Source organism: Tachysurus vachellii, chromosome 8, assembly GCF_030014155.1.
Source record: "Tachysurus vachellii isolate PV-2020 chromosome 8, HZAU_Pvac_v1, whole genome shotgun sequence".
In the NCBI taxonomy this organism is placed as follows: Eukaryota; Metazoa; Chordata; class Actinopteri; order Siluriformes; family Bagridae; genus Tachysurus; species Tachysurus vachellii.
In genome coordinates, this window is record NC_083467.1 from 29,116,898 (window position 1) to 29,134,001 (window position 17,104).

The 17,104-nt window shown below is 38.9% G+C and overlaps 1 protein-coding gene across 3 annotated transcripts in view; it reads left to right on the plus strand.

Annotated features, from left to right (window-relative positions):
• gulp1a (GULP PTB domain containing engulfment adaptor 1a) overlaps positions 1 to 17,104 on the plus strand; it is a 156,147-nt gene that overhangs the window by 128,427 nt on the left and 10,616 nt on the right. For all 3 annotated transcript variants that reach the window (XM_060877144.1, XM_060877145.1, XM_060877143.1), the window contains 3 exons: positions 5,810 to 5,871; positions 12,688 to 12,759; positions 14,373 to 14,471. In XM_060877144.1, the coding sequence (XP_060733127.1) occupies positions 5,810 to 5,871; positions 12,688 to 12,759; positions 14,373 to 14,471 (233 nt within the window). The remainder of the gene's footprint in view (positions 1 to 5,809; positions 5,872 to 12,687; positions 12,760 to 14,372; positions 14,472 to 17,104) is intronic.

Below are 17,104 nucleotides of genomic sequence, written 5' to 3' on the forward strand. Positions count from 1 at the left end.
CATACACCTACACACACACGCATACACACACATATACACATACACACATATACACACATACACATACACACACATAAACACACATACACCTACACACACGCGCATACACACACATAAACGTACACACATAAACATACACCCACATATACACACACATACACACATATATACACATATATACACATACACACACATACACACATATACACACATACACACACATAAACGTACACACATATACATACACACATATATACACACAAACACACACACAAATGATTATGCTGTGTGAAGTAGACAGAGGACAGGTATTTCCCATCTGATATGTGTATATAATTAACATTTTAAACACTTCATCACTGTCAGCGTTCATCACAAAAACAGAGTGCTGTGTGCTTAATGAAATCTCATGGCCGACGATGAGACTTTGAAAAGCGCAGTCCGTCTTTCAATAAAGAGGAAAAAAATCTGACGGCCCTTTGATTAACATTTTATGGTTAGATGCTGGCAAAGCAGTTTAAAGGAAATCGAACACAGCATGTTTTAAATATTGGCAGAAGTCTTTAAGATTTCAGACTGCAAAGATTTTTTGTTTTGCTCGCAAACAAAGTAGAATCAGCTCAGCTCCGTAGTGCCGTAGCTGCAGAGATCAGGCAGATGCAAATCATCCATCGAGTGACTGTGAATTCTTGCAAACACCTGCAAAAAGCATTCAAAATAGCGGCATAGTAATGTTTTATTTGTTTATCTGTAATTTGTGTAGTTTTAACCTTTCATTGGCTTTCTGCATACAAAAAATCCTGTTCTGTAAGGAGCCACAAATCAGTCTGCCTAAAAATGTCTATAAAACCTTGTTAGCTAACTGTTGTTGTTGTGGTTGTTTTACATCCTGCACACTTTGTTCAGCTTGTTGAATGTCTACGTGTCATAGTGATACAGATACAAGTTAAACTGATTCTTATTGTTATAATGTCTGTGATGCTGTTTCACCATCACTACATGGCCAAAAACAGAGAACAATGCTAAATGTTCGACCCTTTTAAATACGCTATAACTAGAATAGACATAACATTTCTTTTTAAATAAAATAAAAGTATATTTTCATAATTTGAAAAATTTCAAGGCATTAATTTGTCCATATTGGACTAATTACAATCAATTTATCTGCACCTTTCTGCCTTTTAAATACTATTTTATTCAATTTGATTCAATTAAATTTATTTGTCTAGCACATTTTACAATTCACATCGTCTCAAAGCAGCTTTACAGAAGTGTAGAAACAGAATAAAAATGTAAGTTACTATTTATCTCTAACATTTATCCCTAATGATGAAGCCTGAGGAAAAACTCCCTGAGATGATATGAGGAAGAAACCTTGAGAGGAACCAGAATCAGAAGGGAACCTCATCCTCACTTGGGTGACACTGAACAGGAAATAATATTAATGTAAATAATGTTAATTTATATAATGTAAATGTAAACAATGTCAATGTAAATAATGTTAATGTAAATAATGTTAATGTAAATAATGTTAATGTAAATAATGTCAATGTAAATAATGTTAATGTAAATAATGTCAGTGCAAATAATGTAAATGTAAATAATGTAAATGTAAATAATGTCAGTGTAATTAATGTCCTTTCTACAAGTGGAATTTTATATACATCATCTTAAAAAACATACATTTTTTATAAGTTCGCTCTGTTTATAATTTCAATACCATCAAGTGATAATATTTAAAGTAAATTTGAAGACAATTCGAATTAATGTTTAAAGTCCATCCCAGTGGACATCAGGTCTTTAGAGTCATCATAAGGAATCTCATTGTTTACTATCAGTATGGCATAAAATTTAGCTTTCTTCGAAGTCTTCACACAATTTTGCAATCACAGTATTGAACTCCAGGATATTCCGATTTTTCTAAACCCTTTTCCTTTCATGTGCACTGAACATGAGTACAGCTCTCATAGCAAGTCATTACATATGTTTCACTGGTAGGAGTTTAAATGATTTTCACCGATTGAAACAGTTTCTGGAAAGAAAAAAATTTTGGAAGCAGGGGAGGGAAAATCGAACTTTGGTCGCAACAATCATAAAAGTCCTCTACAATTTCTTGGAGACACTGATTAAGATAAGAGGCAGAAATAAAAAGAAATCCAGCCAGTTGAAAATAATTTGTGTAATAAATCAGAAATTATTACCAAACTGCCTTAATTGCAATGTATAATTCATTTGTGAGGGACATGCTACTGTAGCTCAGTGGTTAAGGTGTTGGGCTACTGATTCAAAGGTCATGAGTTTGAATCCCAGGTCCACCAAGCTGTTACTGCTGGGCCCCTGAGCAAGGCCCTTAACCCTCGATTGCTCAGTTGTATAAATTGAAGTAGAAAAATGTAAGCCAAATAAATTAATTGAATTGGTACTAAAGCAAGTGATTAATTGCACTGCAAGTGTGCACACACATTTTAAACACACATATGTGACACCCATAGCACACACTCTCTACACTGTCTCGATAAACAGCAAATTAGATTTTTCTTACTCGCTTTTCAGTGTATGGATCAACACAGAGCATTTTTTTGAAAGTCTACAGAACGCTGTCGTCTCGCCACGACGGCTCTGCTTTCTGGTTGTCGAAGGTAGGTTTGACAGTTTGTGTGACGCAGAAAGAAACCTTCACCGAGGAGGCCTGATCTTAGCAGCTTCTTTGGATCGTTTATCACATTTGCGGCACTCTGTTCTCTCTGAGCTGTCTCTGAGACATGTGCAGTGAATCTGTCCGTCACTTATAGTCCACTGAGTCTCATTTATGCTTCTCACACTCTGCAGGTTGAGCTTTTTTTTCCAGTCTCCTGGAATACGTGACCAGGAATAATTGACCATTGTGGCTTCAGATGGAGCATTTTGCAAATAAACACAAAGAAATATTATTATTATTATTATTATCATTATTATTATTATTATAACAATGTGGGGGGTCACGGTGGCTTAGTGGTTAGCACGTTCGCCTCACACCTCCAGGGTTGGGGGTTCGATTCCTGCCCCCGGTCCAAAGACATGCATGGTAGGTTGATTGGCATCTCTGGAAAATTGTCTGTAGTGTGTGTGTGTGTGAGTGAATGAGTGTGTGTGTGTGTGCCCTGTGATGGGTTGGCACTCCGTCCAGGGTGTATCCTGCCTTGATGCCCGATGACGCCTGAGATAGGCACAGGCTCCCCGTGACCCGAGGTAGTTCGGATAAGTGGTAGAAGATGAATGAGTGAATAACAATGTGCTCTTAATTCTCAAATCTGATTGGCCATAAGGTGTTAATTGTATTGTCTTTAGAAGCAGCAACAATGAACTTGTTCAAATTGTCTCCCAAAAATGCTAAGGTTTACTTTGTTAAACATTTTTTTTTTACATGTAAATTTTTTCCTAAAGAACGTCTAGATCGAAGATTTCCTTTGATAAAATCGTTCTTATGCCTGGATCTTGAAGCTGTCTTTGGATTGCAATGGACTTTATCAGAAATCACTACAAGCACTACAAACACCACACTGCTGGCCAACTGAGAGCCAAAGTCGGAAAAAACAAGATTTTGTATTCAAAAAGAAATTCCAGTCGTGTTTTATGAAACTACGTTTTATTTTAAAAAGTCTTGATTTCCTCTATATATAAAGATTTATGGGACACGCTTTACTGTATGTAGTAAGATGTTGCTTCTGTAATAAAAGCTCATTTTCAGGACCAAAAAAAAAAAGAATTATTATTTTTTTTAAAATTGTGACATTTTATTTGAGGAAAGTCCCAGAAGTTCAGTACTGAAGGGATGTCCTTAACTGTCAGCACTTTTACTGAATTTCTTCAGGAGGTCTTTTGGCTTCTCTGTAAGATGACAAGTTTTTTTTCTTTTCTTTTTTTTTTGGAGAGGGAAAAACTCTTAATTGTTTTAATATAGTAATAGCCGTTATTACATGAGATCAGAAACTAACTTGTCTCAAAAACTTTATATATATATATATATATATATATATATATATATATATATATTTCCATCATATATCGCTCTGCTTCCTGTCTTGTGTGGTGGGATCTTGGGGACATTATCACTAAAGTCTTACTGACATTAATAAGAGCTGTTCTGAATGTCAAGTCATGAGTGACTCCAAGATTATTAAATACCATCTTAATCTATACAGACAGATTACCGATAATACCTCTTCTTCTTCTTCTTCTTCTTCTTCTTCTTCTTCTTCTTCTTCTTCTTCTTCAGTTTTTCTGCTGCCAATATAGAGAATGTCTGGATTTCATTTGGTTTTGACTTCAGCCCAAAGTCAGTCTAGTGAACAATGGTCACAATGACACAAGTCTAACATTAAGGCAGTGTCCATTAATGTTCTAACATCACTATCATTAGCGTTCTTAAACAAATAACACATGTACATGTATGTGTGTAGCTTTTAACTGAAGCGGTGGGACGTAAGCCATTTCCACTGATAGTTATTCCAGAGTTTGTTAAATCAACACAGATTATGTATTCCACAGGGGAGCTGTATCGTCTGGCAGAACACAGCATGTCCTTTACTCCTCTCTGTGGGCCGCTTTCATTCAGCTTTTATCAGCATTCATTCACCTCTCTGATTACAATCTGAACCTTTCCTTAAAAACATGTTGACTCTGGCACTGTTTTCCTTACAACATCTCATGACCGTATTCAGAATTCGTGTGCTGCCGTCCTTTAAGTTTTTTGTTTGTACTTTTCCAAGAAAGATTTGTTTTGGCTAACAGACTGAAAGGGGAAGTCTCAGTGGGGATCAGTGTGATACAAGTGTGAATACTTAAAGGTGTGATGTATACCTGTGTAATGAAGTCAAAGAATTCATATGAGTTTAATAACAGGTGAAACTTAAAATACAGTATCCAGAAAACTTGAGTAAAGGAACAGGCACAGTTCAAAAGACCAAACATGTGGAGGAGAGGCAAACTAATCCAAAAAAAGGGGGAAGTCGTGGCCTAATGGTTAGAGAGTTTGACTCCTAACCCTAAGGTTGTGGGTTCGAGTCTCGGGCCGGCAATACCACGACTGAGGTGCCCTTGAGCAAGGCACCGAACCCCCCAACTGCTCCCTGGGACGCCGCAGCATAAATGTCTGCCCACTGCTCCGGGTGTGTGTTCACGGTGTGTGTGTGTTCACTGCTGTGTGTGTGCACTTTGGATGGGTTAAACGCAGAGAACAAATTCTGAGTGTGTCACCGTACTTAGCCGTATGTCACGTCACGTCAAAAACTCAACCCAAAAGTCAGGAACGAGAAAAACACAGCAAAGTCGATACACAGGAAAGCAAGTACAGAAGCAAACAGTGAAAGGCTCAGTATGTAGCATGAATTAACTCTATTTCTCTCTGAACGATGGTGTAAGCATGCTACATAAAGGATAATAAAACAGGGTGTGTCAATATTCGGGAGAGGGCTCCCTCTGGCGGCTGGGAGGAGCCAGTGCAAGGGACGTCGTCACAACCTGTAATTTATTTAAAGTGTGAATATTTTTCTCCATATTCACTCAGTATCAAACCGTACAGTTCCTCTTAATAGAGAATACAATAGATGATTTCCAGCATCTCGCCTCCTGCCAGTAATCGTAATAAACCTTTTGTGTCTTATTGATTTTGGCACTGGGTCTGCTTAACTGAATTAGAGGACATTAAGAGGACATGTCCATCTTAGTGACCCTGTATTAGAAATTAATTCACATTCTTTATTGTGAGATGCTTTATCATTTGCAGCATATTTTAAGCTCCTCAATTGAATGATGCTTAATTTCTTTTTAGATAAATCATGGATGCATACGCCCGAGGCTCTGGCCAAGCATTTTATCCCCTACAATGCCAAGGTACGTATTAAGGACTTTCTCTCTCATGGGAAGAATTACAGTTTATCAAGCAGTGGGGTGTGACAAAGTCTTCTTTATGAAGTGTTGTAACTAGATTATTGCAGATCATTTGACTTTTAACCATTAGATTATCTACTAAAGGTGAATTATATCTCTGTATTGACCATATATTAACGTAATGGGGATATAGAGAGGGTTGAAGCACAGGACTCAAAGAAAGGAATATGAGGACTTAAAAAAGACACAAGATGCTGTGGGATGTATCTAGGGCTGGGCGATACGGCTGAAAACTGTATCACGATATCAGTGTTACATATCGGTCGATATCGATAATTATTGATATTTTTTATGACCCATTTAAAATAAGGACCAGGAGAAAAATATATTAGATGTAAACCTTTTTATTTTAAACTTAACCTTCCTCTGATCGTAATCCTCTCAGTTATTAAGACAGAAATGTCAACAAGCAGGAAAACTCCCATAATTATAATGTAAACATGAGTCTAAAGTGACAATGAACACTTAACAATTATCTCTTAACATTTAAGGTGCAAAATGAAAGAAAATGTAAGAAATGCTTAATAAAGTGTAATAAAATAGTGCGAAGTGTTAAATATAAACAGAGAAACCTGAGAATTTAGTGTAAGTTTAGTGCTAGGAAGTTCACTAGCTGTTCACCTTCTGGTGAATAAAGTGCGTAAAATATGTGCAGTGTTTTGTAAACATAAATAAAACTGAGGTAGACTGAGATACATCTGTAATATAAAACACAAACCTGATACACTACAGTAACATTGTTTGAAATATAAAACCTGCAGAAATATAAAAAGTAGCTGACGTTTCCTCTTTTATTTACAATTTCCTCGCTCGCTGCGGCTCATTTTCTGCTCATCAGTCGCCGGTTACTGAAGAGGAATCCAGCAGACCGGCACGAGACGACGATTGGCGCAACCAAAAATTATACTGTTACGTGATTGGCTGTTAGAATGTCACTCCCTACGTTGCTAGGTTACCAGAGAGCGAGTGCCTTTGTTAATGCAACCAAACTTGCTTCGCGACCTCAGTTTTCTTCCGATGAAGAATAAAAAATATCGAACATTTTATCAAACTCATTTTTTATTGATATCGATCACGTGTCTATCGCGATACATATCGTTATCATTTTATCGCCCAGCCCTAGATGTATCTAATCTATTTAGTACAACTTAAACATGACATATGATATGTTTATGTAAAAATATGTAACTTGCTTTCATATAAATTACTTGTCTATGGTTCACGTTATTAGGATGTATATTACGTAACACAGTTCATTGCATAAAATTACAATTGTGTTTTAAAAATAAAACATGGCAGCGGTGAGGTTTTCGTGCCAGACGGATATTACAGACGACTGCTGAGATCCTAGGACACATTGGTGCGAAAAACAAATATACATCCAGTGAGAGGCTGTTCTGTGAAGGGCAAATAATTATCTTATCAAATGTTGAGGCGAATTTGTTAAAACTGTAGAGATCTACATCAGGTTCCTCCAAAAACAGGCTACAGTGAGCACAGGATCACCTAAACCTGAGAAATGAAGAGAAATCTCTTGGGCCTAATTCTTTTCCTACATTTTTATTTCATTGTTCTTATCTTTTTTTATTAATTTAAAACTTTAGTGTTATCCAAAACATTTTGGATACACTCAAACAATATCGTATTGAGTAGTGAAGTATTATATATAACTAGTGCTTTCTGTAGCTCCACAGTCCTGGAGGAACGTTGGCTCAGTGTACTGTGTGCTGCAGCAGCTCTATTCGGTACTCTGTATAAGGAACTCTGGCAAGGAAACCTTACACTATCTACTGTACCATATACTTAGTTTTTATGTAAATGAGGCTTGATGTTAGTTTAATGAAACTTTAATGAACTCAGACTGATGTTTAGTTCATAACTCTTGTAATGATTCATAAAACTGAATAATTAATTAGCTCCTTTACAGACGTATTGTCTTAAGTGTTGAATCCTTCATGCATTGTGTATAAAATATTTGTTTATAAAATGTCATATTTATATATTTAATATTGCTGAAGAATGCTGGTCAATCATTTTGGTTTTACAAGCCAAAGTGTGTGAGTAACTGAATAACATTACATTGCAGTCCAAGTGCCACATCAGTGTAAAGATAACTGACAGGAAACGCAGCTCTGAATCGTAGCTCTGAATCCAGCGCTAACTTTCTATTTGTGTAATATTTCTGCACTGTAGCCTTTCTAATGCATATCACATAAAATCGCATTTCTTTCTTTCTTTCTTTCTTTCTTTCTTTCTTTCTTTTAATTAAAATTGTATATAACTAAATAATTAACAAAATAAAAAAGAATTCTATAAATATAAACACAATTAAACAGAAAGATAGATAGACAGAGAGAGAGAAAGAGAGAGAGAGAGAGAGAGAGAGAGGATGAGAGAAAGAGAGAGATAGAGAGAGAGGATGAGAGAGAGAGAGAGAGAGCGAGAGAGAGAGAGAGAGAGAGAGAGAGAGAGAGAGAGGATGAGTTGAGAAAGAGAGAGAGAGAAACAACAATTAGTATATTGATGTTCTGATCTTGGGGGGCACGGTGTCTTAGTGGTTAGCACGTTGGCCTCACACCTCCAGGGTTGGGGGATCGATTCCCACCTCCACCTTGTGTGTGTGGAGTTTGCATGTTCTCCCCGTGCCTCAGGGGTTTCCTCCGGGTACTCCGGTTTCCTCCCCCGGTCCAAAGACATGCATGGTAGGTTGATTGGCATCTCTGGAAAATTGTCCCTAGTGTGTGAGTGCGTGAGTGAATGAAAGTGTGTGTGTGCCCTGCGATGGGTTGGCACTCCGTCCAGGGTGTATCCTGCCTTGATGCCCAATGATGCCAATGAATGAATGAATGAATGAATGTTCTGATCTTTAGTGGTGCATTTACTGTAGATGCTGACTGCTTGTTTTTCACTTATACTTGAATGGATAGATATTTAGATGGATGGTGGGTGGGGGATTGGATGCTTTGGTGGATTGGTGGATGAAATATAAAACAAAAACCTATTGTAATTTTAGATCAGACCTTTATTAATGTAGACGTGTAGGTCGGTCGGTCTGTCTGTCTTCAGTGGTGCTTGTTTTTCACTTAGATTTGAATTTCTCATGAAACTCTTCAGATCGATTCCTAGGTCAGTCAGCTAGGCAAGATATTTTATCGTTTTTATTAAGAAATGCTGTGTTTAAGGAGGACGTTGGCTCGGACATGTGGCTTTATGTGGCTGTATTGCTGAATCACAGCAGGCACTTATCACTTATCTGCAGGTTATCTCATCGTTTCGAGGCTCTTCATGGTGTTCCTCACTAATCTCTTGTTAAGTTGATGCATAGATACTCTCATGTTATTTCAGAAAAGTACTGAATGCAATAAAAAAAATCTAAATATCATTCAGGACCCTAAACAAACAAACAAACAAACAAATAGATGGATCAATAAATGTAAATATTTTGATATACAAAATATTCAATTAAATGTCTTTATTGGCTGCTCAGCACAGCTGAACAGAAACAGGTTTTGTTTTCTTCTCTCCTACACCTGCTGTTAGGGGATAAGAGACTTTCACTCCAGTGTAGCTTCTCTCTGATGTCTTACTGAAGCCTGAAACAGGGAAATGTACCAGCTGTATTTGAGCTGCCAAAGCTTCTCTCTCACCAGGAGGCTGGAATTGTTGTTTTGTCACAATCTCAGGTGATGGATGAACAGGAAGAGATTTTCATGAGATATCTGGAGGTTGGAAAATGTGTTGATAGATGCACGGCTGGATCGACTCGGTTGCAATGTTGCATCGATGGACAGTCTTTTATGTCCAATAGTGATCACTGATGTGGAACATGAAGTCGTCCACCTCACAGCAGGGTACGATGTATCCATCAGCATGACCTTTAGAGTGAACTATCATCTTCATTAGCCTTGTCATGATAGCATCAATTAGACCATCTCAATTATAATATTCTAAATACCTGCAGCCAGTAAAAAGGATTAGAGATTCAACACACGTGTATAAAGCTGGAGGTTGTTGTGGGGGTTTGTTGAATTTCACCTCTTCTGGTAGAAATCTGTCACTGCATGCTACTTACAGAAGAACATTTCTTAACATTCCTTATTAGTTCAGTTCTAAATGGCATTATACATTTGTTTACACACATGCACACATTTAGATAGAATTCAAGGAGAACCACAAATGTGTAGAAATAAAGTTTAAGCCATATTTTTTTGTTTTGTGGTTCCCCATTTTTTAAATGTATTTATTTCTTTTTTAAATCCAGTGGACTTTATCATTTTCAGGCTGGATTACTGTAATACACATATAGCCTTCTTTCACAGTTTGAAGCAGATGGGTGACATGAACCTCTTCTCTCCACTAAAGGCAAAATTAAACACCAACATCTACAGTATTCACATTCATATTCAAAAAACCTGAGATGCTTTAAAATGATAGTCTTTAAGTGTTTGCCATGTTGTATTATTTTTTTAAACATACTGAACCTTCAGTTCTCAGACTAATTTGAATATGACTGACTCTATTAATTGGTCTGCTGTATCCCTGCTGTATCCCTGCTGTATCTCTGCTGTATCCCTGCTGTAGCCCTGCTGTATCCCTGCTGTATCTCTGCTGTATCTCTGCTGTATCTCTGCTGTATCCCTGCTGTATCCCTGCTGTATCTCTGCTGTATCCCTGCTGTATCTCTGCTGAATCCCTGCTGTATCTCTGCTGTATCCCTGCTGAATCCCTGCTGTATCTCTGCTGTATCCCTGCTGTATCCCTGCTGTATCTCTGCTGTATCCCTGCTGTATCTCTGTTGTATCCCTGCTGTATCCCTGCTGTATCCCTGCTGTATTTTTGCTGTATCTCTGCTGTACAGTATCCCTGCTGTATCCCTGCTCTATCCCTGCTCTATCCCTGCTCTATCCCTGCTGTACAGTATCTCTGCTGAATCCCTGCTGTATCTCTGCTGTATCTCTGCTGTATCCCTTCTGTATCCCTGCTGTATCTCTGCTGTATCCCTGCTGTACAGTATCTCCGCTGTATCTCTGCTGTATCCCTGCTGTACAGTATCTCTGCTGTATCCCTGCTGTATCTCTGCTGTATCTCTGCTGTATCCCTGCTGTATCTCTGTTGTATCCCTGCTGTATCTCTGCTGTATCCCTGCTGTATCTCTGCTGTATTTTTGCTGTATCTCTGCTGTACAGTATCCCTGCTGTATCCCTGCTGTATCCCTGCTCTATCCCTGCTCTATCCCTGCTGTACAGTATCTCTGCTGAATCCCTGCTGTATCTCTGCTGTATCCCTGCTGTATCCCTGCTGTATCTCTGCTGTATCCCTGCTGTACAGTATCTCTGCTGTATCTCTGCTGTATCCCTGCTGTACAGTATCTCTGCTGTATCCCTGCTGTATCCCTGCTGTATTTTTGCTGTATCTCTGCTGTACAGTATCTCTGCTGTATTCCTGCTGTATCCCTGCTGTATCTCTGCTGTATTTTTGCTGTATCTCTGCTGTACAGTATCCCTGCTCTATCCCTGCTGTAAAGTATCTCTGCTGTATCCCTGCTGTATCTCTGCTGTACAGTATCCCTGCTGTATCCCTGCTGTATCTCTGCTGTATCTCTGCTGTATCCCTGCTGTATCCCTGCTGTACAGTATCCCTGCTGTATCTCTGCTGTATCCCTGCTGTACAGTATCTCTGCTGTATCCCTGCTGTATCTCTGCTGTATCCCTGCTGTACAGTATCCCTGCTGTACAGTATCCCTGCTGTATCTCTGCTGTATCCCTGCTGTATCTCTGCTGTATCCCTGCTGTATCTCTGCTGTATCTCTGCTGTATCCCTGCTGTATCTCTGTTGTATCCCTGCTGTATCTCTGCTGTATCCCTGCTGTATCCCTGCTGTATCCCTGCTGTACAGTATCTCTGCTGTATCCCTGCTGTATCCCTGCTGTATCTCTGCTGTATCTCTGCTGTATCTCATAGCCTAAGGTTTGTCACGCAGACTATTTTTATATTTATTATTAAAACATGGAGGAGATGAATTACAGCTGCATCCAGGATCAGAGTGTTTATTACACCTGTTTGAGCATCGAATGCTGGCTGCCTGTTTAAAATTGGACTCAGAATACATTTGCAGGTTTTACAAAGCCCTGTAGATTTGTGTGCTAGTTAGGCTGTGTTTCTAATCCAGGTTTACGATCATTATCCTCCATCATTATTCTCCTCGGCAGTATAGAACATCCAGAGAGTAAAAACCCAGAAGCTTTTTGTTTTTAAGCTTTAAAAGTCAGGTGTTATTCCTACTCAAAGTGCTTTTTAATTTTGCTTTAAGCGTAGAACAAGTCTTCCTTGAACTTCATTCTTTTTTTCCTGTTCTTTTAGAATTGTTGCCTAAATGGCATATTTTAAAGTAGGTCCATAAAAATATATGATTTATGTCTGAAAGTCTTGGGGCCTTTTTGCAAAGCTCTTGGCCTTGCGGTTCAGTGGTGAGGACGGTTTGTGTTACGCCTTCTTTGGATTCAACTGGTGGTTTTCTGAAGAGCACAACAGCAGCTCACAGTGGCCATCAATTTGAACTGAAGTTGCTCAGACATTATTATTATTATTATTATTATTATTATTAGTAGTAGTAGTAGTAGTAGTAGTAGTAGTAGTATTAACTAAGAAATAGTAATGTCTTTTTGCTCTAATATCACCTTTGTCTCATACTGTCCCGAGGCTCTTGTATGTTGTTCTCTTCATATTGTTTACTCTTTATTGATTTTTTTTTTGTCCTCAGTTTCTGGGGAACACAGAGGTTGATCAGCCCAAAGGAACAGAGGTGGTGAGAGATGCAGTTCGAAAACTCAAGGTTAGTGAGTGACTAATGACTGTTTAGGACATCCTCACACTGACCGTATGCAGACACAGCCAAGAATAGCTTTCCTAAAACTTGTTTGCCTGAATGAATGGTGGTGCCAGGAGCGTCACCTGTTCTCTGTGTTAGCAGTGTTCTCTGTGTTCCCTCAGTAGCTTTAATAAATGGTGTGTAATGACAGCAGAAATGTTATTTCCCTGTCATGTAGACTGGTTAGTTTTGTAAAGCTGCTGTATACAGTATATTAATGGATGGATGGATAGATGGATGGTTAGATGGATGGATGGATGGATGGACGGATGGATGGTTAGATGGATGGATGGATGGATGGATGGGTGGATGGGTGGAAGGATGGAAGGATACCTTGGTGGATGGATGGATGGATGGATGGACGGATGAATGGGTGGATGGAAGGATACATTGGTGGATGGATGGATGGATGAATGGGTGGATAAATACATCGGTGGATGGACGGATGGATGGATGGATGAATGGAAACTAAAATGAAGGACCTGTTGCAGTTCTAGCTGAAACCTTCATAACAGTAGCAATAGATAGATAGATAGATGCTCAGGAACAGCTGGAGTGTTTCCATCTTTTAATAAAATTTACGCTGTGGTTGTATTGATGTTTGTTGTCTGGCAGTTCATCTTCTCCTCCTCCCTTTCCTCTTTCTGAATCATTGTTTTTCTCCAGTACAGCTACAGTATGTGCCTCATGCTGCAGAGTTCTTCCCTGAAATAAACTTAAGCTGAGCTTAAAACATGATAATCAATGATTATTCAAATAAGCTTAGTGGGTGATTTATAACGCTGTTATGTAAAGGATAAAACTAAAATAATCAGTCATGTGATTCTGTGATACAGCAATTCTTACATGTTCTGTAATATTTTATTATTATTATTATTATTATTATTATTATTATTATTATTATTATTATTATTATTATTATTATTATATCACTGCAATTTCCCAAAGCTAACCCTGTTAAAAAAAGATATTAATAATGGTATATTGTTTCTGTTTTTATCTATAACCTGTTGCATTTTTATGCCAGTGGACACATACAGATATGCTATTCAGGTGTCTGCATACTTTTTGCCACATACTACAGTATATATACTCACCTTCCACTTTATTAGGAACACCTGCACATTCATGTGGTCATGTGAAAGCAGCACACAGCAAAATAACATGTGGTTTCAGGTCAAGAGCTTTGGATAATGTTCATATATATTACAAGAGTGAAGAGAAAGTGTGATCTCGGTGATGTTGATCATGGCATTGATATTGTTACCAGATGGAGTTGGTAGTTTTTAGAAACTGTTTATCTTCATTGATTTTCACACACAAAAAAAAAACGTGCTGAACAAACAGTGAGTGAGCGACAGTTCTGTGGATGAAAATGTTTCTGCATGATTTTATTTATTATGCTGCTGCACATGAAGGTGTACTGGGGGTCCTAATAAAGCTGATGGTGTGTGTATATAATGATGCATGGGCAGAAAATAAAATACTGTTGTATGGGTCATTACGTTTATATACAAGGTGTTTTACTGTCAGTCTGAAGTTCTTGCTCGGTTCCTAACACATTTTGATTCGTGCAGTTTCAAAGACATATCAAGAAGTCAGAAGGACAGAAGACCCCTAAAGTGGAGTTACAAATCTCAATCTATGGAGTGAAGATACTAGATCCCAAAACAAAGGTGTGTTTATATCAGTCTGCTTCTATCTCTCTCTCTCTCTCTCTCTCTCTCTCTCTCTCTCTCTCTCTGTCTCTCTCTCTCTCTATCTCTCACTCTCTCTATCTCTCACTCTGTGTTCTCTCTCTCTCTGTTCTCTCTCTCTCTGTTCTCTCTCTCTCTCTCTCTCTCTCTCTGTGTGTGTGTATTCTCTGTCTCTGTCTTTCTCTCTCTCTGTTCTCTCTCTCTCCCTCTCTCTCTCTGTGTTCTCTCTCTTTCTCTCTCTCTCTCTCTCTCTCTCTCTCTCTCTCTCTCTCTCTCTCTCTCTCTCTCTCTGTGTTCTCTCTCTCTCTCTGTGTTCTCTCTCTCTCTCTCTCTCTCTCTCTCTCTCTCTCTCTCTCTCTCTCTCTCTCTCTCTGTGTTCTCTCTCTCTCTCTCTCTCTCTCTCTCTCTCTCTCTCTCTCTCTCTCTCTCTCTCTCTCTGTCTCTCTCTCTCTCTCTCTATCTCTCACTCTCTCTATCTCTCACTCTGTGTTCTCTCTCTCTCTGTTCTCTCTCTCTCTGTTCTCTCTCTCTCTCTCTCTCTCTCTCTCTCTGTGTGTGTGTATTCTCTGTCTCTGTCTTTCTCTCTCTCTGTTCTCTCTCTCTCCCTCTCTCTCTCTGTGTTCTCTCTCTTTCTCTCTCTCTCTCTCTCTCTCTCTCTCTCTCTCTCTCTCTCTCTCTCTCTCTCTCTCTCTCTCTCTGTGTTCTCTCTCTCTCTCTGTGTTCTCTCTCTCTCTCTCTCTCTCTCTCTCTCTCTCTCTCTCTCTCTCTCTCTCTCTCTCTGTGTTCTCTCTCTCTCTCTCTCTCTCTCTCTCTCTCTCTCTCTCTCTCTCTCTCTCTCTCTGTGTGTTTTCTCTCTCTCTCTCTCTCTCTCTCTCTCTCTCTCTCTCTCTCTCTCTCTGTGTGTTCTCTCTCTCTCTCTCTCTCTCTCTCTCTCTCTCTCTCTCTCTCTCTGTGTTCTCTCTCTCTCTCTCTCTCTCTCTCTCTCTCTCTCTCTCTCTCTCTGTGTTCTCTCTCTCTCTCTCTCTCTCTCTCTCTCTCTCTCTCTCTCTCTCTCTCTCTCTCTCTGTGTTCTCTCTCTCTCTCTCTCTCTCTCTCTCTCTCTCTCTCTCTCTCTCTCTGTTCAATCCAAGCCCCTATTAATGCAGAAGAAGAGTAAGCATTCATATTGATTTTTATTTAGTGTTTCTCTGAGATACTGATCTGCAGGACTCATCTAAATGCTGCCTCACTCAGACACAGCACTTGTTAGTATCTTATATGTTAGATTTATCTCTCCGATATCTAAAAAGTTTCTTAACGTAATGCAAAATTGAGGCTTGTAAAACATGTCATCACCCTGCAGAACTTTGTGCTGCATTAAATTCAGACCCTTATTGTCTATATGATGCGCAGTCGTTTCATCTCAGTGAAAGTGTGCAGATGCTCAGGAACAGCTGGTGTGTTTCCATCTTTTAATAGAATTTACGCTGTGGTTGTATTGATGTTTGTTGTCTGGCAGTTCATCTTCTCCAGTACAGCTACAGTATGTGCCTCATGCTGCAGAGTTCTTCCCTGAAAACTTAAACTTAAGCTGAGCTTAAAACATGATGCTCTATTTGCACTGCACATTTTAAATGTATTCAAATAAGCTTAGTGGGTGATTTATAACGCTGTTATGTAAAGGATAAAACTAAAATAATCAGTCATGTGATTCTGTGATACAGCAATTCTTACATGTTCTGTACTATTTTATTATTATTATTATATCACTGCAATTTCCCAAAGCTAATCCTGTTAAAAAAAAGATATTAATAATGGTATATTGTTTCTGTTCATCTATAACCTGTTGCATTTAATGTTTTTGATTATTTGCAAAACAGTTCCTGTTATAATTTACTCTATAGCAGCTGCACACCAAATGTGTTCCCCCTTTTTTATTGCTGTCAGTAAGACAGAAAAAGCAGTTTAATGCAGACATCAAAATCAATGTCAATGTTTCTCGTCATTCCAGGGAATGAAACAAAGCACTAAGGTCCCAATGATAGCAGTTAGACAAATATACAAACTTAAAAAAGTAACTATAAATTAAAACTATGAAATTCACGGGGTGGGGGGGGGGGGGGGTCACGGCGGCTTAGTGGTTAGCACGTTCGCCTCACACCTCCAGGGTCGGGGTTCGATTCCCGCCTCCACCTTGTGTGTGTGGAGTTTACATGTTCTCCCCGTGCCTCGGGGGTTTCCTCCGGGTACTCCGGTTTCCTCCCCCGATCCAAAGACATGCATGGTAGGTTGATTGGCATCTCTGGAAAATTGTCTGTAGTGTGTGATTGTGTGAGTGAATGAGAGTGTGTGTGTGTGTGTGCCCTGTGATGGGTTGGCACTCTGTCCAGGGTGTATCCTGCCTTGATGCCCGATGACGCCTGAGATAGGCACAGGCTCCCCGTGACCCGAGGTAGTTCAGATAAGCGGTAGAAGATTATCTTTACTATTACTCTTCATTTTTAGTTGAAGAGTAATAGTAAAGATCAGCAATGCAAAGTAAAGAGTAAACAATGATTAATGGTATTATTGTCCGTTATAAGAGTCTCAGTACTTATGGCAGTGATGCTGTGAAGCCTTGTTCCTGAGGTGTA